The 26,293-nt window shown below is 36.7% G+C and overlaps 1 protein-coding gene across 1 annotated transcript in view; it reads left to right on the forward strand.

The window, feature by feature from the left end:
* LOC6564751 (neuronal acetylcholine receptor subunit alpha-7) overlaps window positions 1–26,293 on the forward strand; it is a 116,448-nt gene that overhangs the window by 78,911 nt on the left and 11,244 nt on the right. The window contains exons 5-8 of the mRNA XM_043216203.1: window positions 1,311–1,491; window positions 21,100–21,175; window positions 21,530–21,724; window positions 24,692–24,778. Coding sequence (XP_043072138.1) covers window positions 1,311–1,491; window positions 21,100–21,175; window positions 21,530–21,724; window positions 24,692–24,778 — 539 coding nt within the window. The remainder of the gene's footprint in view (window positions 1–1,310; window positions 1,492–21,099; window positions 21,176–21,529; window positions 21,725–24,691; window positions 24,779–26,293) is intronic.

Raw genomic sequence — 26,293 nt, forward strand, 5'->3', positions numbered from 1 at the left:
GCAACAGCGGCCATTCTCAGCTTTTTGTTGTGCCCTGTGCTATGCCTCAGTGTCAAGATGGCTCAGATTTTGATGATGTGACTACAATACGAGTAGATGGCACGCCAGCATAATGAATCATAATTTAACTGTTGACATGACCAGGCAGTCCGCTGCACAGGGGCGTTGCGGGGGCTGCTTACTGTTTTGGGTTGGAATAATGACAGAGACAAAAACATTAGCGCAAAAAATATATTTCACAGCTGCTACACTTTATTCGGTTATATGCATCAAAACAACACATGACGGAAATGAAAAAAAGATTCTCTTCTTTCTATTTTTTTTTTTTTCATATTATTAATATGTTTTAAATAACATGGATTACTAGCTTTTACTTAGAAAATAAATCGTTCAAATTTGTAGAAAATCGCGAAAGGGGCAACTTACTTTATTAATCCGAAAATAAGAAAGTATATATCTAAAACGGAAGGTAATGTATTTCTAAAATCCAAGGGTTTCTTATGTTAATTCCAGAGAACATTTACAAAAAATATCTGATTTCAAGGCGTATATTATTAATAAACATTCATATTTTTAGATTTCACATCAAATTGTTTAATTTAGGAAAAATTAACATCACTTAACTTGGAAAAATGTCAGACTTTGCGACGATTCTAACTCGGAACCCTTCGTTCTCTAGCTTCGTTCCTTCCAAGGCTAAACACGAACATAGCAGTCGTAAAGCAAATTACATTAAAATTTCCTACAAAATATGGGTTTGCATTGCAACTTTTAATGCACTGTTTGCTACCCTTTTGTGTGCGTAGAATAAGTCGACACTTTGAAAGTGATATACCCAATGAAGGCGACAGGATTTACTGGGTACAATTAATAAATATTAAATTAGTTTGCCAGCGGTAAAAATTGAACCGTAAGAAATGAGGGAACGCAATACAAGCACCGCATTGCCTATGGATTAATCGATAATCAGTGACACACACACCCACACACACAAGCACAAACACACAGACACACACACACACACACACATACACACATACAGAAGATGACACCCAGAATGGCAGCGCGGAGAAGCCAGTGAACAGTTGGCAGTGTTAAAATGATTTATGCACAAAAGTGTGCCACATAAATTTCCATATGCGTTGTGCCTGGTATCCGATTGTAAAAAAAGAAAAGTCCTAAATGCGTCAACGTGGCCAACACACAGCCACACACATATTTCTACTTACAAATATATGTACACATATGTATTATGTTTAAGTACCTTTTGCCATTACTTATATGCATATACGTTGCAACTTTACTTGCAGCGCGGACGAAGGCTTCGATGGCACCTACGCCACCAATGTGGTGGTGCGGAACAATGGCAGCTGCCTTTACGTGCCACCTGGCATCTTTAAGTCCACGTGCAAAATCGACATTACCTGGTTCCCCTTTGATGATCAGCGCTGCGAGATGAAGTTTGGCTCCTGGACGTACGACGGTTTTCAGGTAAGCGCAAAGCGTTTCATATTATTTACTGATTGCCACATTTGTAATTTATTATGCATCATATATCATGCAACACATATTTATAACAGTTTTCATAATCGTACAGAGCGTTTTACAATTTGCTCACATTGCAGTAAACGTCACCGACCTTATATATATATATATTTATATTCTTGATCAGCATCAATAGCTAAGTCATTAAAGCCATGTTTCTCTAGTTGTCCTTATGTGAATTAGTTTCTCAGCTCGAAGCTTTCTTGTTGACGATTGAAAAATATGAGAAATATGAGTTCTTCTTCGAGGAGCTCTAATATATATTCAATTTATATTACTATTAAAAATGCTATAATTTGTACAGACTCTAGCATAGCAGTCGGGAGAGCAAATTTCATTACTATTTTCGAAATTTCAGAAATGATTTTTTGTAAAAATAATGGTTTGCATTTCTGCCTTTTAGAAATATTATCTCATTAATTTATTGCAAAGAAATGTATTTATTTAAAATATATAAAAGGCCTTTCTAATTTTAGGAAACTGTTTAATATATTTACAAATTATATTTTAGAGCGATTTTTCGTCTGAGTTGTGCAAGGCTCTTTCTCATTTGGTGTCTTTGATTTTCTAATTTATTTAATGTAATCTGGATCGGTGTCAAATTGGTTGCATTCAAATTCGATTGCAATCATAATTTGTGCAAATTACATTAAGTGCATACGTTTACAGTTCAATTAGTGACCGAGTAAAATGTCAAATGCGCAGCCTGTTGACAAATTGACAAACATTTATTTAAGCAATTCAATGAACAATTCACCAGCAGTGCAAATGATGCAAATGCAAATACCCTGCAACAAAATACTAAAATACTATTAATTCATCTAACTACGCCAAATAATATGCCCCAAAAAACGTACGAATTAAATTGATGAGCTTTGACAATTGATGCTGCAATCGTATAAATTAAATTGTTCATTGATAAAATTATATTATTGATTGAAATTGGGTAGGGCGTTGAATACAATTTAATCAAGTTGGCAGCTGCATTTAGTGCAACGCATCCTTATATACCTATTAACAATAATTGCATTAAATATCAGCAATAATTAATCCTGACACCTGACCATTTCCTACCACAACTTCCAACTGCACACAAGTTCACATCCAAATACAGAATCAAAGATGACTAGCATATATGGCATATAGAATCTCCGCATTGCCTAGCAAATCAAATAATTTACACACACTTGTGAGTTCTTCATCGAGCTCCTTCTGATTCACACAGGCACAAGCACATTTGCATACAGACATGTATGAATATGTAAATGTACTCACTGCGAATCCGCATAACTCATTCAATGCGCTCATCGCGCATAATTTGTAATTCCGGATATCCGGCATTGCAATCCATAAATATTGAATGAGACAGCGCAAACAGAGTATCCCGCATCCATTTGACCTAAATAATTGAAATGTGCATATATTTCTTCGACATTTATTGTTAATACAAATACAAAACTTTGCAAATGAGAAAGTAAAAGGACGCCAGCTCGAGCTTAAGTGCAGTCAAGCACAGCTTAAGTTGTTATCCAGTGAATCGGATCTCATCTATTAATATACATACATATCTGAAGCCAAATAAATAATGAGTCTAATTAGTTAATTGCTTTTAACAAATTGGCTTAAGGCGATGCTAATTGATTATTTTATGCTAGAAGTGAACTATCTGCGGTGGTGTCATTATTGCTTATTATTTTCCATTAATAATTGCCAACTAAACAGAATTTGATTGATTAACTAATTTATTAATTAAATTGTAAATTTTTTTTTAATTATTAAGTATTTGTATGTCACAAACATTCTCAGAGATTCGTTACTAGCTTTTTGCAGTGTACAAAAATTGCGACTTTAGGTCGTAGCAGCTAGACTTGTTACAAACACATTAACAAAACTCATTTGCAAATGTGTGTGGTGTGTGTGTGTGTGTGTGTGTGTAATATATGCAACGATGGTGCGTGTGTGCTTGTATAAGAGAGCTCTAATCAGCAAAAATCCATTGGCAGAAAAACTGGCAACCAACTTGGCATTGCATGCCAAACTCAAGACAAACACATATTAGCAGGCACTGAGTGTGCACACACACACACACACACAAACACACACACACACACACACACACACACACACACACACACACACATACACACACATTGACTTGTCATACACCATTGCACAGTGCATTAATGTGCATGGCAAGATGCTGACATGGTATGGCGAACGAGCCAAAAGTTTGCTGCCAACTCAAAATCAGGCAAGAGAGAGAGAGAGAAAGAGAGAAGAAAGACGGTTAGAGCGAGTGCGAGAGTGTGGCTGGAGGCAAAGAAGAGACGGCGGCGGTTAGAATTTGCTCATAACAGTCTACGCAACATTGTTGCCATCGGTCTTTAAGCCTGGGACATTTTTTGGCACACAAAAGTTGACACGTAAAATATTAAAAAAAAAAATAAAATATCTCTCTTCGCTTGCAGCGCATAGCCTCAACTCTGCGGTTCACACACACACACCCACACACACACACACACACACACACACACACACACACACACACAAAACAAGGCACACGCATTCCGCATCCTTGTGTTCAAAAACATGCCAAACTGCTTGACTAACAGGATGCGCCTTGTTTCTTTGGCTGCTTTGGCGCTGCGAGTAATACTAAAAATAAGAAAACGGAATCAGCGCAAAAAAAGACAATAACAGATTTGGCACTAACTGGAGTTCTAAGCAGTCGTTAATATCGCCCAACGAGGACAAATGCCCACATCTAAAAACTAAAACCAACAAAAAAAAGCTTTATTTAAATTGTTTCGCTTTGCAGACGTCGTTGAAAATGCTTGGAAACTAAAGAAAACTAATCTTCCAGTGCTTTTTTTTTAACATTTATATAAGCAATAAGTGAAAAGTTTTCCTAATTGAAAAATTCAGAGGAGCAGCCGGCAGAAAAAGCTAGGGCTCATTACTAAGAAAATTGACAAGTTTAAACATATAAATTGCTATACATTGTGATATGTTTTCTTTCTTTTATGATCTGGAGAATGAGCGCATCTGCCGCATCTGTACAGGCTCAAGATTGGAATCGAATGTATGCATAAACTGAATAATCGAGAGATGTTGTCAACACGTGTCGTAATTTTGAGTGGATGCGAAAATAACCTCATCGTTTTTGTTTTATTTGATTTGTCTGATAAGCGAGACAATAAGCGGGCAAGTTAATCAAAAATAAATATCAGTCGCGTACAAATCAAAAATGCAAAATCCATGGAGGAATCACACTCAGCCCCAACGTGAAGCCAGTCAAAGCGTTTTACAGAGTCATGTTAAGCATTCAGCCAACGGCAAAGACACCTGCCTGGCTGGCAGGGGGCAGTAGACTGGCGGGTGACAGTTTGCGAGCAGCAGTTGGCCAAACAGAGACGTTCACTCCTGGCCTCGGCCTGTCAAGTATTTTAATATCAACGTAAATATTACATTTATCAACTGGCAAAAAGGCGCAGCGCTATACACAAGTGAGGAGCGGAATTTGGAGGGAGGGGAATTTGTGTTGGGGCAGATATCACAATGTCATGCCCAGATGGCAGTTATACACCTGTCGTTTAGTCGGGCTGTCATTGGCGACGGTGACTGTGTTAGTCACTTGACGGAGTCAACCGTAAATGGGCGACATGCTTAAATCAATCAGCATAATGGCTGAGGGGTTACAAAAACCTTGATAATCAGTTGGCAACTAGCGTTTTAGCCGTCAATCGGCGGCCATTTCAATTTATTGTGACTTAAGTCACGAGACCGTGACAGCGCCCAAGCTTATTCAATAAATCCTTTCGACCTAGTTATTGACAAAGCTCTTAATTGCATACGAAAATGCGAGCAGTCAGCCAACCCAATAGTTTACCCACCAGCTCACTAGCCCCAGCACCAACCAGAGGCTCCCAACATCCAACCAGCTGCATGCTTTAACTAATTGCAATAAAATTTCTGGCATCGCCCCAAGCTCAGTGCGCGTTAATGTCAAGACTCAAGACCGTCAGACAATTCGTCAGCCCGCAGCAGCAGCTTCGCAGACACAGTCAACTGGCGACATTTTACATATATGTATAGAAGTGCTATACTCAGCTCAGCTCAGCTCAACCTTGCCTTGCCTTGCCTTGCCTTGGCCAAGTGAGTTTTCTCTTAACTAACTCATCCCGTCCCAGGCCAACAGCGTTTGCTGGCATCCACAGCAGCTGCTTGCTATACCCATTACTCCCTAAAGAGACGAGGATGACTAAAAGAATATCCGAAATAGGGGAATACCACGACGTAGGATTTGGTTTGTGCATATGATTATAAAGCCAATAAACCTGGCTGGATTCCTTGGGAAATACAATTATATGCAATATTTTTCACACTCCAAAAAAAAATTCCAGAATATTTGTTTCAAAGCTTTAGAAAACTGTACCCTGAAATTATAAAAAAATAAATTTGAGTTTCTAGGTATAATTTTGTAAGCCTTCGAAAAATAGATGTGTAATTTCCAAGGTGTTTTGTATATGTATATAGACCACTTACGTTAGCTCTTTTATTACTTGCAATTACTTATTATGAAACATTTTTATATTAATATTTTACATATACAAACATCTTATGGTAACTCTAGCATTTCATAACATGTTTACAAGGCAGATTTCATCATCATTTTCTGAATTTGAGAAAGAACATTTTCTTAAAATAATGTTTTTCTTTTTAATTTTTTTAATATTAAGAGAGAGATTTATGAAAAACAGAAGAAAAAACTTAGTAATTTAATGAAATTGTTTTTTTTTTAATATTTAGAAGTTACTTCTTAAAACAAAAACATTTTTTAGTTTTCAGGAAAGTTTTCGTTTTAGAGCGTTTTTTTTTAAATTTCAAAGCGTTTATAGAGACGACATTAACAGAGGGGACATAACCTGAGTATTCTTGTATTTCCATACATATATTCGGCCAAATATCGTTTAATATTAAATATTATGTTCCTTATAGCAACTTGTGTTCAATCAATCAATTGAGAAATTGAATAAAAATAATTACTCTTATTGGCATTACGCTTCATAGGGTATATTGAAGTCGATATGCTGTGAAGGAACTGGTTTGTAATCATGCTTTTCCGTATGCAATGTCAAAGCGTATTTGTGCAGATGGCTCAGTGACGTTGAGTGCCAAATCCATAAAAGTGAAATGCAGAAATGGCAAACATCAACTGTGGGAGGTCCTACTTATCCACAATCTCATCCACACTCTCATCCACAGCCACATTTACATTATTATCCACATTATCATCACAATGACGTTGCCAGTTCATAGGCTGTGTTAGGCACAAATGTTACAGCCAAATTGATCGAAATGGAAGTTGCCTCTGACTCTGACTCTGATTTGGATTCTGATTCAGATTCCGACCGCGAGTGTGACTCGGATTTTGAATGATATTGACTGAAACTGTAATTGGGCGCCATTAGCGTGAATTAGTTTATTTCTATTATGATATTGATTGTATTACCCGTAACTGTCGTGTCATGCACATCAATTGTGAAGTGCTCCCATCACATAACATACGAGTACATTTCTGCGTATAGACTAGACAGAACTTAACCAACATTTAGCACAAGAAAAATGCGCAAGCAAGAATTCATATTATATTTATCACACTCAATAACTAAATGAGTTATTGACTTTTTTCGCGATTATATATATATATATATTATAAATATACATATAGAAAATGGTGATAGAAAAAGTATATGTAATGTTTTGTTTGCTTCAAAGTTGATTTGAAAGGATATATAAAATATACGCAGTCTTTTTAATTTTTCCTTGCTTCTAAATATATATATATACATATATATATATTTATATTTAAATATCACTTAAGTAACAAATATATAATATTGAAAAATCGTTTGCACTTTTATTTTTTATGAAAGTGTCCAACTTTAAGAACTTTTTATTGACTGACCTAATTGAAGCGGTTCGCCATCGAAAGGTGTACTTGTTTAAGTTTTATCTGGGATTATTTTGGGGGCTAGGTAGACGAGCTAATACGGAGTGTATTAAGAGGTTTATAACTTGTGCCAGCTAGCTCAGCTCGGCTCAAAAGGGTCAGAAATGGGTCCAATGCCGCTGTGGGGAATAGTCGGCTAACTGCGGCTCGTAAAGTACGCACAAATACTTGTTACAGCATAAGGACATGAGAGCACTGCTCTGGGCCGGACGTGCTTGACTCACATAATAGATGGCCAGCACGTTGTAGCCGGTGTTCGTTGTTCGTTGTTCGTCGCCCCAGCTCTCAGGAGCATATTCGGCAGTAAGAGGACCACAGAGCCTTCGCCACTTATCAACCAATTGCCCTTCTTCTATGCGCACTTATTATTTTACGCACTAAGCAATATGAATTAAAGTTTTATCGGCTGCAGTCGAAAGAAGTACAGCTTCACCGAGGCTTGCATTGGTTAATGTCGCTTAGAGGTGGCTTACAAACAGAGAATGAAAAATCCAAATATCGAAATGAACTCAATCAATCAAGTAACTACTGCATATCAGATAGCGTACCCAAAATGGCTTAGCTAACACAACATCGAATTGGGTTGAGTTATTAAGTGAAAGGTCAGCTACGTACAGGATTTGGCTTATTCATTATTAAACTGGGACACGGAGTAGACGCAAAGTCTGTGTTAAGGCCCCATCAACACTTAACAAGCCGAGAACATTGATTGACGTTATCATCTATTATGCAGCAGCTGACGCTAAAATATCGTAAAAGCAAAGGTAACAGCCAGTTAAATTTGAGCCACAACTGTGGATGTGTGCTCCTCTAATTGTGAATGCAAATGGTTTAGCTGCAGACAAATTAGAGTCCAATTGTAAATACTAAATCGATTAACTACAGATCAATTACACTCGAAAAGGAAGTGCATACGAATAGTCAATGCTACTCTTGATATCTATTAAAATATTTGTTTTTCACCAGTTAAAACGTCAGGTGACCATTGAACTGAGGGTTAATTACAGCACTGATTTCATCAGGAAATATTTATTACTAATTTATTACTAAATAAAATGTATATTCATATACATACATCGAACATTTGAGCAAAATGTGCTGCAATTAAAATGACTTTCCAATACAAATGAAAGACAGTAACAGTAACAGTAAAAGCCAAATTTAAATATTTAGTTAGACTTTGGGCAGTGTGTTGAGCTCTTAGTGCGATTGTATAATTGATGCAGCGTAACTGACTTTTTGACAGCGTGCACACTACATGCAAACAGACTGAACAAAATGGAACTCAACTTGATGCCCAGCTTTATAAATAAACCAACAAAGGCAAGACCTGGCTTGGCTCTGTGCTTTACGGCTAGTTAACTGGCCAAAAACATTGCCGAGTCGGGCAATTACAAGGCACAACTTTTGCAAGCCCGCATCTCCGAACTAATTCAAGCAACCAGACACACACACATACACACGCACACACACACACGTCTGAGGTTGTTGTGCGCAATCATGCAGATACACATCAACATACACACACACACACACACACATGTGTGTATATATTGCTCATACGCAGCATGTGCCATCGCTGTCGCTGTCGCTGTCGCTGTCGCTGTCGCTGCCGTTGTCGTTGTCGTTATCGTTGGTAACAAAGCGCACGGCCACGCCTCTATCCGGCGCCCATTGGAAATTCAGTTGGTGGCTAATTAGCAGGCGGCAGCCCGAATATGGCTGCGCATAATTGCATGTTGCATTAAATTAAAAAACTCTGGCGTAGGCGCCGCACTCAGAATCACTCACACACCCACATATACAAACTTTTGAAAAAAGCCAGTCAAACAGAAGCGAAATTGAAAATTATGAAAAGTGCAGTATAATAAAATGTAGGCGAACTGACTGACGGCTCAAATTGTGCGTTGAGTTTTTCTCTGGTTGTTTTCGTTTATTTTTTTGCAGCAGTTAAAATTGTGAATGCGAAAATGCTTAAATCAGCCCCGAGATTATCTGGGTTAGTAGAATTCGCGCGCATTTCCTGCTCATTTCAACCGCATTTTAATGTGACAGAGAAAATTATTATAACACAAGTAAGCGAAGAAAAAACGCCGTAAAGCAAAAAGTGAAAACTTGCAAGAACAGAACAGAACAGAACACACACACACACACACACACACACACACTCGCTCTCTCTCTCTCTTTCCCTTTGTGTGTGCCTATGTGTGTTAGACTGAGACGGAGAGCGTTGGCGCAAGGGCTCAACAAAAAATACGAGCAAAGAGTATTTTTATAATTTACACTGACTTTTCCCCAGCACTAGCGTTAGCCTCCTCATCCAAAGCACCAAAACCGGAACAAGGGGACCGAGAGTTTTTGGTGCGGGTGTGACGGGTGTGTCGGGTGATAAAGGGGAAAGGGGGAAAGGGGAAACGGGAAAGTGGAAAGTGGATAGAGGGGGACTGCTATTGTCTTTTTCTGCAGCATTCCGTGAATTCCATCGAAAGGCAGCTGTAGCTAAAGCCAAGGCAACTGAGTGCAGTGAAAGGGGTGGCAAGTAATCAGGCGCAACTAGCAAACTTTTACTTATACCTAAATGCTGTAGCTGCACTGGAATACTGACAAAAAACAGTTAGACGGACGACGCGCGACGGGCGACGGGTGAGGGGCGACGGACAACGGTTGCCGGACGAAAGCCGATGGCAGGAAATGGAGGCTGCTGCTGATGTTATTCCTTGCCATCTACACTCCAACAAAAAATACCTAAAAATCTGGAATATCAACCTAGAAGCCAAAAATAAAATCTTTTTCTATTTGTTCGCAATAATTTCTAAATTTACAAACGACATTTCCCAAAAGTAGAAACTGAGAACTGAGAACATTAGGAATGCTAACATCAAATTGAACATTTGCTGAAACAGTCCTTTTTAATTTTCAGAAGAAAAAAAACAAAGTTAGATGCCTTACCAAAAAATTATAATTCATTTATAATAGATGACCCTGAAAATAATTCCTAAGATACACAAAGATAAATTAAGTAAACGTATAAATAATTTTTGAAGTTCGGAATATAATGTATTTAGAACTCATTTCCTATTATTATTATTTATTAAATTGCAGACAAATCTGTGTAGTAATGTACAAATAATCGCTACAAAAATAAAGTGGGTTTCTTAATCCCCATACTGGCTATCATCTGTATCCCTCCACCCATCCCCTGTGCTGGATTTGCCTAAACTGTGCTGAGTATGGCGCCAACAAAACAGTCATTAAGCCGTTGGTAGTGCAGTCAGCTGGCGCACCAAATACAAAGCTTCAACATACAAAAAAAAAAAAAAGAAGAAAAAGCAATGCTGCAATGAAAAACATAAAGTCCTCTTAATGTTGAACCAATTCTTAGAACAGTCCTGCAAATCTCTGCAAAACTTTTGATATTAAGATTACTCGATCCCATAATGCTTGAATGTTATTGTTTGTCCATCACAATCCATTTTAACTATCAAAGAATTTGTGCAGATGTTTGCTGGCTGATTTATTTACGAACGTAAGTGAATCAACTATAAACAAGTGAAAAGTCCAAACATTTTGTTTGTACATCAATAAATGCATTATGACAATAAATTGTTGAACAAAAGACTATATGCATTACTTATTTAAGCTTCGAGTGCTGTTTTATTCACTCTTTCATCTGAAAAATGCTCGAAAACAATGGCAGGCGAGCTGTTCGGAGAGCTGCACAAAAATGCTGGGGAATGAGCCTAGTGGGGATGCTGGAAGACAAGCAACTAAACTTGCAACCCAAATGTTGACATTTCAAATGTGTCATAAACAACTTTGTGTGCACATTTTCGACACACACAGACATAGACATAGATATAGACAAAACTAACACATTCATATTCACACATAAAGTCAGCTATTTGCCAAAGCTGATGCAATTTCAATTTGAGTTTTATCTGACGCAATGTGCTTGTGAATGTATCGTATTTGTGGACCACGAAGACCATCCTAAATTCATTTAATGGCCAAACTTTTCTTTTTTTGCAACGCAAACAAGATGCATATATGCATTAATATAGTTGTTTAAGCCATAAGCATTTTCATTTAAGCGCAGTAAGTCCCTCGTCTTTACTTCTTTTTAGCCCGAATAGCACACAAAAAGAGCGCAATTTGTTTTTAATTTAATTTTAATTATTAGACATGCGTAAGATCATACAGTGAAAGATTAACATATTATATTGCATTCTCAATATTAGTGAAATGAGGGCTAAAATACCAAGTTTAATCATCAATAACTTTAATTCATTTACATAGATATAGGCATAATACACACCAAAAATAATGTAATATTCTGTGTTCCATTTGTTGATAGCCGTAATTTTGATTTTGAATTGGAACATTCGCATCCCAAATCGCTGAATGCATTACACATGTTGCGACACAATTCTAATGCCATCATCTCAATAATCGCAACATTCGGCCAAAAAATAAAAAATAAGCCCCAAGTCATCAGCTCAGCTGTGTGAAAACAACCTAGCCATGAGCAGCCTATAATCTTCACACACATATAGACTAGTTCAGATCAGAGAGAGAGAGAGAGAGAGAGAGAGAGAGAGAGAGAGAGAGAGAGAGAGAGAGAGACCTGAGTTCACAGCTCATACTAGCGATGAGTGAGAATAGTTATAATTTTTAGCATTCTTTTGCCTACTACGTTTTGCTGTCACTTTTGCTTGTGCTTCGACTTCGGCTTCGGCTTCTGCTTCTGCTACTGCTTCTGCTGCTATTCTTATTCAAGCGCACTTGAACAAATAAGCACTCTTGGCCATACTCACTTAGCCACTTACTTACAGCTGTTGCCATTGTTGTTAGCATTGTTGATGTCGCTGTTGTTGTTCTCGTTGTTGTTGTCGTTGTCGTCGTCACAACTGTCACACCCACTGCCTTTGAGCGTTGCCCAAGCATTATATGCTTTATTAGTGTAACATAATGTGACGATAGCTGGCTGTGAACATTATTTTGGTTAAGCATTCTTTTTCCAGCTCAGATGATTCCTCAATTGTACATAAGCAATCCAAAAACTACTTTTAGCTACATACAGACCAATAAATGCTTTTTGTTGTTTGGTCAATTAAACTTGAACGTTACTTTGTCCTGTTTGGCATAAGTTCTTTGTCCTCTTCAATTTAGTTCTTAAATAACGAACAATTACAGACAATGGCTGATTCTAAGTCTAGCCTTAGTTATGATAAGTTACATAACAATATATATTATATATATTATATATTTGTAAGTAACCTGTTTTTCATAATTATTATCTGTCTTTATGACAAGATTTAAGGAGCATGATAAACGCTTCTTACACTTACAAATATTTCAGATTTCAGATTTTAGTTTTTGAGGAAATGGCAACTGAATAAATAAATCATAAATTTAGAAACTATTCATAAGAAAAATAGAAACTGAGTTTCTTGCCTTTTCTGTACTTTTAAAATAAAAGATGAAAAATAGGTTTACATAAAACAATTGATTCACATAAATAAATACATTAGTTAAGTGTCTTTTCTAAAGAATAGAAAGACTGCTTGAGAAGAGCAGGGCTTTCACTTTGTAAAATTGAGTCCAGTCGTGAGCTGTAAGGAAATTTGCAAAATATCTTTTCTTTCTTTGAACAATTTAAGTTGCCCAATTACGAGTAGTGTAAGGAAAGTGTATGCAAATATAAAATAAACTAAGAACCAACAAACAAGAACAAGAACAAGAACAACAACAACAACAACAGCAACGTCAACGTCAACAGACGTTGTTAAATAAATACCGCATAGCTGGAGAGTGTACACATTTTTGGATGTGAAACTGCATTGTGAAAAGGATTTTCAAGCACTTGGACGGCCAAGCAATGAAGTGGAACAACTGCAGGCCCACACCGAATGGCGTACACTCTTTAGCTGAACATGGTAGTGGCTGTAGCTGTTAACTTTATTTAAGATTCGTTTATCGCTAATTTAATCTCCCCTATTCAATATGAACACAGCTCATTTTAATTTTAATGGCATTCCTTGTACTAGTGTGGGTTAAAAAGCAGATGTACGCCAACAAATAGAGAATATGAAGGGGGATAGGAAAACACAAATACGAGCAAACAGTGAAACAGTTTTGTCAAGTGTGTTGAATTTTATTTTAAGGGGGGGCTTGCCTAAGAGTCGGAGGATGCGCCACAAGATAAATATGCGACAAGTGAGTTGGGCCATCGGGCAGCGACCTTGAGTGGTCAGTGGGGTGGTCGTCCATCTACAAACCACAAACCACTAAAGCCCACGGCTGTCCAGTGCAGCAATAAGTGTCGTCAAAAATATGTCCTTACTCGTACTTGCCACACAACTTTGATAAGTACCCGTGGTACTCGGATTCCTACAAACAGTGCCAGTTGTCCCTGCTTCGGTCCACTTGCCACTTTGGTTGCCAAGACGTATGCGGCTGCCGCAAAAGGCATTTTGGCCACATTTAATTGTGCCAAATGCACCGAAAATTCAGCACAACAACGACCAACATTATAATTTCTTCTTTTTTTTTGTGCTTTACAACCTAAGACTTCGTGCAGCTCTTATTTACATAAATTAATTATTTTGCCACTGACGGCAATTTCGGTGCGAGGCCTTTTCTTGTGTCCTTGCAACAAAATGTACATTTGCATTACTTCAATTGTTGGTCCAGAAAGAAAACTATTTACAGTGGGAACTACCAGTTTAGTTCCTGCAACTGCCCACAAATTTACATTATTATGTTAGTTATTTCGAAAATAAAATAGTCGCTGTGGCACTAAAACTAATTACTACTAATGACTACATGATCTTCGGACCACTATGTCGTATAGCTGCCATAGGAACAATGGTCAAGAAACAGTTTTAAGTGAAATCAAGATAGGCGTCACCCTCCTCGGTAGTATATAACTACACAAATGTGGAATATTCAGTTAACTGGCAAACTTCATAAGAAAAAATGTTATTTAATTTGAAGACGGACCCCAACGGGATTCGAAATATATTAGAGTAAAAAACAATTAATACAAATAAAACAACTTCACCAGGAGCCAGCGAAAAACATATTCAAATTATAAAAGAGGTCACCAAATAATAACTGTTGGAAATAACTGTATTTGCCTATGTACACCGCAGCTTGTCTTGCATTCCCGTTTTGTAGTCTTCGTCTGTTGTTGCCTGCGAGCAACGGTAATTGTAAGTTCCTTATGATCAAGACCTTCTTCGATGCTATGTTTAAGCTACTTTCATGAAGTAAGAGTCAGTCGCTGTTGGTCGCTTGAATCGCGTAGTAGAAGTCGCATGAAGCGGACATATATTCTGTATTAAATACAAAGCTATATATATATATATAAATATAACCCCAAGTTATAATAATAACCAATTAAACAATAAAGCTCTAAACTAAAAGTTGGTTGTCAGGAAAATAACTCCAGTCTGTTTATAATCTTGGCATTCCTTGTTTGTTTTTTCTCTCTTAGAGCTGCTCCCGTTGCTGTTAAATCTATTGCTCTGCTATTGTTAGCGTCATTTTGTTAATGCTGCCAATGGACTTACTCCAAGTGTTTAATGCTAGTGATATTTTTACTTTTTAGTGTCTCATCTCTTACTGTAAACTGGACTTCTATCAATGTTATTAATACCGTTTCAACATTTACTGTAAGCTATACCTTACTCGACTGCTTCGAAAAAAGCTACAGTTTATACGCTGATTAATTTCTTAATGAATCTTCAATAGCTAGATACATATGTATACACTGTTGTAGCAACCACTACTGTAAATTGTTGAAACGCCTTGCTGCCACTGCCATTAATTACTTCTGCAGCTGTATTCGTTTTTGCAATTGCAATTAATTCAATGTCAGTTGAACTGTTGCTGCGACAAAGACTATGGAGAGCAACGCTTTAGCTGGTCGATGAAACGGATGGGGCTTGTCACCCTTACGTCCTGGCCCCATGGGACGGGGGCGGGGTGCCAAATGACAAGTAGTTTGTCGAGGCAGCGCCATTTGAAATCGCTAAAACTTTTTGACAATAGCTCTTACTGCGTTGCACTCGTAAGTGCTTATCTGTGCAGCCAAAGACGGCGCCTCGATCCATTTGACTTTGCCCTCAAGGGCTCCTCCGCAAACCCAACTCCGAAAAAGTCGATTTCGATGCTGTTGCCACTCCAGAGATTAATTTTGCTTGCCTGTGCAACGTTTTTAATGACGATAGCGATGATGCTGTTAATGATGATGATAATGATGATGATGAATAGTTGAGGGGTTGCATTCTTCTGATCCGACTAGAACTGAATGCATTTCTATACTTACTTGCTAAAGTAAATTTATTAACAATGAAATAACATTGTTTATTTTTGTGAAACGTACACTGAGCGAAACTACGAAGACAGCTCAATTGCTCTCTACACAAGTACTTCTAACTTTAAAAGTGAAACGCATTGTTATTATTCAAGTCCACATTACTATTAACTAAAGATTGCAATAGTCGTAACATCATATGGATATTTTAATATTATATATATACACATATATATATGCACATTGTACTTAATTCATATTTGATTCTATTTAGTTAAACATACTTACGTTTATTATGATTTAGGGGCACAGCTTAGTTGTTTGCCATTGTTTGGGTTAGCTTTGGTAAATAGTTCCCAAAAGTCCAATAAGCCATAACAACAATATGCAGCATTAATTACTGTTTAAAGCTAATTATATAATATGGGAACGTTTTTTTGGGGCCAAATGTACGCAATTGGCCTTTTGGCATTGCCATGAAATGACGCCGTCAATGTCAAAGGCAAATTTAGCAGCGCACAAAAAACTTTAAAACTGCGCACCAACGGCAACGACAACAGCAGCTGGAGCAGCGTACCCTTTTACCACTACTCCCCTTGTCAACCGATTATCCGATTACCCCGTCAACGGTACACCTTACCAAAAATACGTAAACGCAGCTTAGCAAATTTTGCCCTGCCAACGACTTGAGTTTTATTTTTATGTTGATGTAAAAACTTTACGTGCTCAAGTTTATTGAGTGGCTGTTATATAAATATATATATATATATATATATATACTATATACATACTATATATATATTTATTTATACTTTGAATTGACTTGTATCTCATAGTAAATAAAGAAGATGAAAATATGAACTACAAGTTTATTTATATGGGTACTACAAAATATGCTAATCACTACTCCCGCACACTCAGCATGTGTAAGCTTATGTGTGGATATGTGGCTAGCAGTCAAATAGGTAACAAGGGTTAAGCTCTAGAAACGCAGCATGTCTTGGGGGTTAATCAGCGATAGTAGAGTTTTTATGTAAATGTAGATATAACTTTCAGATAGAAAGCACTCTTTGACTATCAAGAAATTAGATCTTATCAAGGAACTAGCCCGGAAAATATGTAAGTGGAATAAAGGCTAATCATAGACAAGCTATGGGCAGAACTTTAAAATGAGAATAATAACTCGATACACTCGGAAAAAAAGGCCCTGCATTTTAGAATTTCGTCATGCTATTGGCGCCAGGGTAAAGCACCTTATTATTCTGAAAGTATATTCCCAAAACGGAATCTTGTGTCTTTCAAAGACTAATGTTTTTCATTTTTTAATTCCCAGGATAAATATAACTCTAACATTCGATTTATTATTTAAAAAATTAGTATTTTAAGACTTCACATGTACACACATCTTAGATAGTTCATAAATTCATATAAAATAGTTTGAAAAATGTTTCGAAAAAACTGAGCTCTAACATAACAGTGTAGAGAGCGAATCTCCATTTCATTTCTATTGTTTATTTTATTAAGAAATAAATTTATAAAATAAAAACATTTATAATTTTAATAAATTTGTTTTTATATATTTAAAAGATTTAGATTTCCAGTCTTCAGAGAGGTTTTATTTGAAATCGATTTGAAGGCATCACATGTTATACTTGTAAGTTAGACAAACTTCGCCAACAACGTTTTATATATTACGAAGCTTAGTTACTGCCACAAGCATACTTAATAAATCCATATTTAGATTAATTGAGTTCATCTCTTAAAATTGTACCAAGTACCAATGAAAAAACACACAAGACTTCCCAATAGGAAGTATTCACATAAAAAATAAAATATTATATCGATTTGTATGGCTTATTAAGGCATATTAATTCAATATTGGTAAATGTTGTCTGAAATAAGCAACTAGATCGGTTACCTTGGCCCATTCTTCCCGACTTTAAGCTGGAAGCAATTTCACTTTGCATATTCATTAGAGAGACGGCTTGTAACACTGTAATATCAGATGCCAGCCAAAGTAAATGTCTTGTCTGCGGGCGTCTCAATTTTTAATGAAGCCAACGCAGCGAGTAGCAGCGAGGCCCTTATGGCCATAAAATAAAATGGGGGAAATTGGCGCCAAGGGGCCCGCAGCTGGTAAAAGAAAGACCAAAATGTTGCATCACTTTTAACGGACATAATAAAAGCCATTAAGCAAAAAACTAACACGAAGTGGGCCAGCCAACCAAACAACTGAGCAGCACCCAATTTCCGACTGCAGCATCTTTCAGCATAGTTAACAGTTTCAACTAAGTCGTGATGGCGAGATTGCCGCACGTGCCCCAAAAAACGCTCGATTTCTGACTGCCTGTTGACAAATTTACCACCAAATAATTTCACACACTTTGGCACACGGATCATATTTTCGACGTTGTCACTTGTCAGGCATCTTGACACAAGCTCGCAACGCCAACCGGAATACAATCACACAAGTCCAAGTCAGACAGATGATGCTCCAACTTGCTTCTAAGTATTGCGAGATTATGTTTGACATGTGTACAATTTGTTAATCTGTGGCACATACATGTACATAACAAGTATATAGGCTTAAGCTCAATATTTTTGAATTCTTACATTTCGTATTCAAAGTAATTATCAGCCTATACTCAGAATACAAAATCACCCTGAATTTTAGAAATTTTTAGAAAAATGTGAACGTATTTTAAAAATATATTAGTTGTTCTTATCTTAGTTTTAGAAATATACTTTTTGAATAATTGTAAGATGAGTTACCCTTGTCTATATTTGTCAATATTTTTGTCTGAGTGTATAGAAAGTTTGCCGTGTGAAAGGTCTAATATCTAGGTATCTCCCTAGTCTTTGTTATAACAAAACTAATGACTTCAAAAAATAATGAATTATGATATCAAACGCATATGCACAGATACAAATCCAAACACACACACACATGCTCACACTTATATGATATGCCATCCTTATGACAATGCCTAAGAAGCTTAAATACTTTTAATTAAAAAGTGTATACTATAATCAAAGAGTTGCTGCCCTATTTGAATTTCATTTTGGCAATTTCTTATGCGAATACAAATTAAATAAATGAATGAAATTTAAGCACGTATGCACACACACACACACACAAAGAGCTACTACTATTAAGTTTCCATATTTATGTTATGTTATCAGTGTGTATGTGTGTGTGTGTGCGTGTGTGTGTGCAGAACTGTTTGCCTACAACTACATCAACACTTTTTGGCTTTGACTTGATTTGTACAAAGCAAAAGAGATGCTTCTGTTTGTCTAGCGCCCTCTTTTGTTTGGAACATTTAAATGAGAAAACTTTTATTCGACCCCCATACCCCCATACCGCCCCCCGCTGCGCTCCTATACACCGCATTTACCAGCTCGCCATCTGCTTAACATGCCACACACAGACAGACAGACATATATGCGATCACACAGACACAGATACACACATGCCTAGACAAAGTTATATATTGAGAACGTCTTAAAGTGAACTAAACAACCAAATGACGCACATTGGACTAAGAATATCAAAAAATTCTCGTTTGGACCCAAAAAACACAAAACAACCAAGAAAAGTGATTTTTTGTTTGCTCTTCTGAACTGTACAAGTTACACACAAGTTATGCGTGAGTTTTATACGACTTTTTATTGACAAAATGACAGCATTCTATGGCTGCCAGCCACATAATGATACTAAAGTACGACTCAAGTGCACTGCGTATTTGTGTACGAGTATACCCTGTGATTAGCTCAACATTATTTTGGCTTACCGCGAAAAGAAATGATGGAAATTGTGCTAGCATTTCTATGAAAGGAAATTACAAGCTGGAATACACCTTTATATTTTCAAAGTATCTATATTATATAACTTATATATATATAAATAAACTACCATATAGATATTAAAGAAAAAGTGAAAGGATTAAAGGATTACCTAACGTCGCTCCAAAGAATACATCACACCAGCGAATTATTCACTAATGACTGAATAATCATTTTTATACACTAAAAATTGATTTGATTTGAAAGATTGATTTTCTTATTTTATACTTAATATTAGACAATCGACTTGATTTAATTTAATTCTCTTATTTTTAATATTTATAATTTAGCTGGGAATGTTTACTTTGATAGCTCAAAGCTTTAACTTGAAAATTAACTTGGCAATTAACTCTGAATATATTTCATTTCATGAATGCAAGTACCGTTTTTCGACAAGTGTATACACAGAGCATTCTGCCGCTATTTTGGCTTTAATCTTATTTAGATATCGTTATATACTGTTATGTGAGTTACAGTAAGTTGCTGTTCGGGATGGAGCATAAAAAACTTTAAGAAACCAAATCGCATAAAGTGTTGTTAAGCAAAAGTGTGATAAATCAATTTGTAATTGGGGCAAGTTTCGCCCGTTTCCTGTTCGACTCCACTTGGCTCTTGGCTGTCCCCAAGTGGCAGTGGGACTACTCTGCTACTCGTCCATATCCCACAAATATATATGTGCCTAAACACAAATATATGAATGTGATTTACTTGCGTTTTTTTTAATATTTTTTTTTTGGCTTTGGGGTAACCGATTGGCGGTCTTGTTGTGAACTTTTAGCGAGCTTAAGCAGTATTTAGTACATATTTATATACTTATTCGCAGAGAGAAAAAATAAACAGTTTATAGTTTGGAGTGTCATATATTAAGACCAATTTATATGTGTCATTTCGTTATTAATACTATTTTATATATTAAAATATTTTATCTCAAATATATATTTAATATTAACCCCGAAAATCCCACTAAATATTTAAATATCTAATATATATAAAAAAAAGAAAACATATTTTGTGGAATTAAGTTTTATTTTTTTATTAAAAAAAAATATAAACAAATCTAGATTTTTTCTCTATGTGTTTATTATATATCCACACATACGTACGAGCATATATGTATGTGTGTAAGTATGCTGTTACTCAAGTCAAAGCTGCTGTTATGGTGATAAAATTCTTACATGTTGCAGCCCTTTTGGTCAACAGCTTAACTTGGTCTATGCTGGACTTTGATACAAATCCCCGCAAAATATAAGAATGACAGCATTAAATATTTATTTGCGAGTACAGGCTTTTGGGACTTAGTATTGTACATATACTCGTACGTTTTGCACAAATCTCATGAGCTTTTGCATGTTTTTTTGTTCGATTTCAATTACAGCTGGACCTGCAATTACAGGACGAAGCTGGCGGCGACATCTCAAGTTTCATAACCAATGGCGAATGGGACTTGCTAGGTGAGTTGTTCTCAAATTAAGCATTGAAAACTGTGCTAAGTATTATTTAACTTGTCAACATACACATACATGCATACTCAATAAGGTCGTTAAACTGACTAAAGAACTGTTTAAAACTGCAAATAACTAAACAAGCTAAAAAAAAAGAAAAAAAAAAAAAGAAAAAAAAAAGAATTGAGTAAATATTTTACTAATTAATAACTATAAATAATTCTCATCTTCTCTTTTGCATACGCCCATCTCATTTGCATCTAATTACCAATCAACAAAACAAATAACAACAACAATAATTACAACTAATATATATATATATATATAAAAACAACAAACAACATCAAAATTATACCCAACCAGGTGTGCCCGGTAAACGTAATGAAATCTACTATAATTGCTGCCCAGAACCTTATATTGACATAACATTCGCCATTTTGATACGACGCAAAACTTTATACTATTTTTTCAATTTAATTGTGCCGTGCGTATTGATCGCATCGATGGCACTGCTAGGGTTCACACTGCCACCAGATTCTGGTGAAAAGCTCTCGCTTGGTAAGTGTCCATTTAATACACAGCAGAAACAATCCAAAAACCAAACTACAACTGAAACCGCAACTGATATCCCTTGTCTTTTAACGCTTTAAAGTGTTTTGATATGTTTAATTGTTGATTTTCTGTAGGAATATTTGCATGCTCTACAAACCGAATTCCGTCTAATACCACTTACCTGCATACATGCATACTTAACAACATACCTACAAACACACATATATGTCTACATATAAAGTTATTTCGAAACAGAACGCAATTCGCTGCGATGGGCTGCCAGCAGTAGGACCCAAGTTGACTGCCACCATATTCCACATTAAATATATGCCACAGATCCTTGACTAACTATGCAAATGCAATCCAATGGCCGTTGGCAATAAAAAGTCTGGCAACAAGCAAACAAAGCAAGAGCCAGCAAGTGTGAGCCACGGCTCACAAAACAGTCACCATCATTTGTAATCAAAGTCAACGTTGGCAAAGTGAAAAATATGCCACAGCTGCTGGCCAACCTTTCAGGACTAGAGTAGCGCACAAATACGGGACGACGGACGACAGCGGACGGACATGAAATGAGCACAGAGCCTTGAACCCTTAAACCTCAGCTGCAGCTACTGTTAGTTAACCATGTCAAGCAGCGCAGTTAAAATACAAATATTTACAATATAAACTTTCTCCATCCTAATGCATTCAACTTAGCAAACAACAACAATATGCGCTGAATTTCAACTGCACTGAGAGAACTTTGAACAAGTTTCCTAAAGCTAATTTGTAATGCTAAAAATGTATCGATTTGATATTGATTTTAATCGATGCTATCAAAACTCTGCAAGCATTTTCACAATATATTAAAAAAAAAAAAAATGCCTTGAATAAATAAATAAAATATTACCTAAAATTACTTTTACATAACATGAAATAATGATCAACTTCAGATATGCGATATATTTCGAATAAAATGTGATAAATCTTATACATACTATATATAATGCATATACATTTTTGACAAGCATAAAAACATTGATCAAGATATGCTTTAGGAACTCGAATTGAGAACAAATTGTTGGACTGACTATGATTCACCGAAACAGATCTGAAAGAGTAGTTTATAATAAAAAATTGCACTTTACAGTTCTAGTTGAATGAAAATTGATCTGGGAACTATGATCTATTGATCAAATTCATTTTGTTGCCTTCTCTCTCCAACGTTCTTGTCAGTTTCTGGCCACTGACAGGACACGCACACATTCGAGACAACGTGCGCATACACACACACACACACACACGAACACACACACACACACACACACACACACACACACACACACACACACACACACACACACACACACACACACACATATACACACATAAAGTTGGGAAAATAATGCGAAAATGTGGCAAAATACTTTGCAGCTCATCTCCTGAGCATGTGCGACTCAAAAGATACATTGGCCATTGCACTGTGGTCCCAAAGCATACTTTTTTGAACAGAATTTAAGAGTGATGGAAATTTTCAAACATTCCTGAAGAATATTTGTATTGGGCTATTTGTCAAATTATTACTGGCTCAGTTCAAGTCACAGCCAAATAAAAGGGCAAAAGTATGGAAAAGGAAAAATTTTAAAGACTTTAAAGACTTTACTGAGAGTTTGTGCCACAGTGAATTGTTGTAGAAGTAGTTGCCTCTGCGGCTCATCACGTACTTTCAACACGCGGCATATGGTGCATGGCAAAATGTATACAATACTGCTATACAAAAATACTTATTTGAGTATATAATATGTATATACCTATATTGTGTACATAAATACATCGCGCTTATGAGCGCAAGCAGCAGCAAAAGTTTTGCTTGCAGCTGCCAAAAAAAAAAAAAAAAGCAAAAAAATGCCATATTTTAAAAATTTCTCATAGAAAAATCTACCCCCATCCCCAGTACGACATGTGTGTGTGTGTGTGTGTGTGTGTGTGTGTATTTAAAGGAAACGCATTAGGGCCGCCAGCCGTGGCTCATGTATAATAGACAAGTTTGCACAAAGCTCTGTGGCTAATTTATGTTTGCCCGACACTTTCGTCGAGCTCTCTTTGGAGAACTTCGCGTTTCCCCCTCACGACCAGCTGATTTTTGACATAATTTATACAAGGTCGAAAAGTAAGCATATCAAATATGCACAGGACGAAAGAAGAACCAAAATAATATTCAAAATACAAATAATAATAAAAACGGAACCAACCAAAATCTTTGATAAGGCTAAGCACTCACTGACAAACACCAGCTGCCCCAAGGAAGCCCCAAGCGAACCCATAAATAATGATAAATTCCATAAGGCTTCGCAGGACTATGGGAAATGTGTGGGGTGGTGTATTATCTCTATGTGTGTGTGTGTGTGTGTTGGTGTGTGTTTGTTGTTGTCTTTTATTGAGAACTGTAGTTGTCGGACGTTAGCACATGTGGAATTCGTACTGTAATTGTTGACGGACTTCTTGAGGTTCAGCGCAGAAAATACGGTAGTAGTTTTTTATTCAAAACGAATGCCACAAAAGCGGGACAAGTCGCAATTACATCATAAATGCATCCTTGCAGCAAATGCAGCAGCTGACGACGCAGGAAGCAGCAGGCAGGATTAGATGGAACAGCTCGTGCTCGTGTACTCATTTCTAGTTTGGCGAATTTTCTGCAAGCGCATCCTGTCTTAAAAAAAGAAAGCTACTAATAATAATATTACTTTTGTTCTATCTCCTTTCTCCTTATACTCTTCTCTCTCTCTCTCTCTCTCTATCTATCTCTCTCTCTTTTTCTCTCTCTCTCTCTCTCTCTCTCTCTCTCTCTAACTCTCTCTCTCTCCTGTATCTTTTAATAACATGAACACACACAAAACACCCACTCACAACACACACACACACACACACACACACACACACACGCTCACTTACGAACGGGGCGCGCAATAATTTTGTGCTGCATACTTGCAGGAGTCACAATATTACTATCGCTCACAGTCTTCCTGAACATGGTAGCGGAAACGATGCCAGCGACTTCCGATGCCGTACCGCTGCTTGGTAAGTATAGGCAACGCCATCTGGCGTTGGCTGCTGACAATTAGCCCTGGAAGCCCACTGACTTCAATTGAACACACATTCAACTCAGTGCTACAACAACAACAACAACAACTGCAACTAATCAGCTAAGATTTTTACCTTCCGCACAGCCTTAAAAACGGCCGCCACCGGTTTTCGCGTACTATTAACAAGTTTTTTAGCTCTATCAATTTTCGATTTTTCTTCTTTTTTTTTGCTTACTGCTTGTGCGCGGTATAAAAATATTTGCAGTAGAGTATGATGATGACAAACAATGAAATGGAATGTTAATGTTAATGTTAAAAAAAAAGGGCGATTCGCAAGTTTGTCGTTTAGATGCATAGGCACTTCTGCGAGACAAGACACACTTGGACATTATGAATATGTGTGTATTTCCAAAATCCTGAGAAAAGTCCAATTCTGTGTTTTAATTAATTAAAAGTACTCTATGTTTCAAGAAGCACAATCAAAAGCAACTGTAAACAACAATAGGAGCAACAGCAATATTTACTTTTCAGCAAACAATGAAAGCAGAGCGCCAGTCCTTTCTCTCAGTGAAGATTTCCACAGCTATTAGTTTCCAATTTGAAGTTTTGTTATTGTTGCTGCCAGATTGTAAGCTATAAACACGTCATACAAATTGCCCCGTCTCAAGTTTCATACAGCTACACGCACCTACGACGAGGCTCCCACATCGAAGGAGAACTTTTCTCGACTATGCTGCCATGCCATCATGCTGGTGTGCTCGGGCGTCCTGAAATCTTTTAGTGTCTAGTTTCTGGTGTTTGCTCTTTGTTTGCACCATATTTCATTTAATGGCCGGCAAATGGAAACGATATCGATGGCAAGGCCGCCATCGCATTCAGCTTGGCAGTTTGGGGGTAAAGATGTTCGCCGTGATTTAAGCGATTTCATGAACTTTCAAAATGTTGTATGCGACGCACACATCTCAAGTTTGGGCCAATCACGTGCATAGATAATATATTTCGAAGACCCAAGTTGCACGCACATCAGAAACTGTTGCAAATGGCATGGCACAACTTTCCACTTCTTAGCTTAAATATCTACACACATCTAAGACAACTACATACTTGAATTCCCAATGCATTAAAAAGTATTCAAGAAAGTGTAGCGATAAATATTAAGATACTTTTTGTTCGTGATGTCTAATATGAACACTGAAGCCTCGAGGTCTCTAATACAGATAAAATATAAATAAATATGAGGACGTGAGACAATATAGCCACTGAAAAACATCAGATGAACGCAAAAGGGGAACAGTCTTGGCAATGGTTTGCCGAGAATTTTACATAATAAATATGATATGGCTTAAAAGTTTGCTTAATTTGAATAGAAGCAAGTGTAACTAAGAGAAAAAACCACACAGTAGTTAATTGAGCCATAGAGAAAGAGTACGATTTAATGACACCCATATCTATATGTGGTCTAATGGACTTTAAAAGCACCCTCTTATGTGAGCATAGAATAGATCCCTCT

The sequence above is a fragment of the Drosophila grimshawi genome, unplaced genomic scaffold (assembly GCF_018153295.1).
Source record: "Drosophila grimshawi isolate 15287-2541.00 unplaced genomic scaffold, ASM1815329v1 contig_848, whole genome shotgun sequence".
In the NCBI taxonomy this organism is placed as follows: Eukaryota; Metazoa; Arthropoda; class Insecta; order Diptera; family Drosophilidae; genus Drosophila; species Drosophila grimshawi.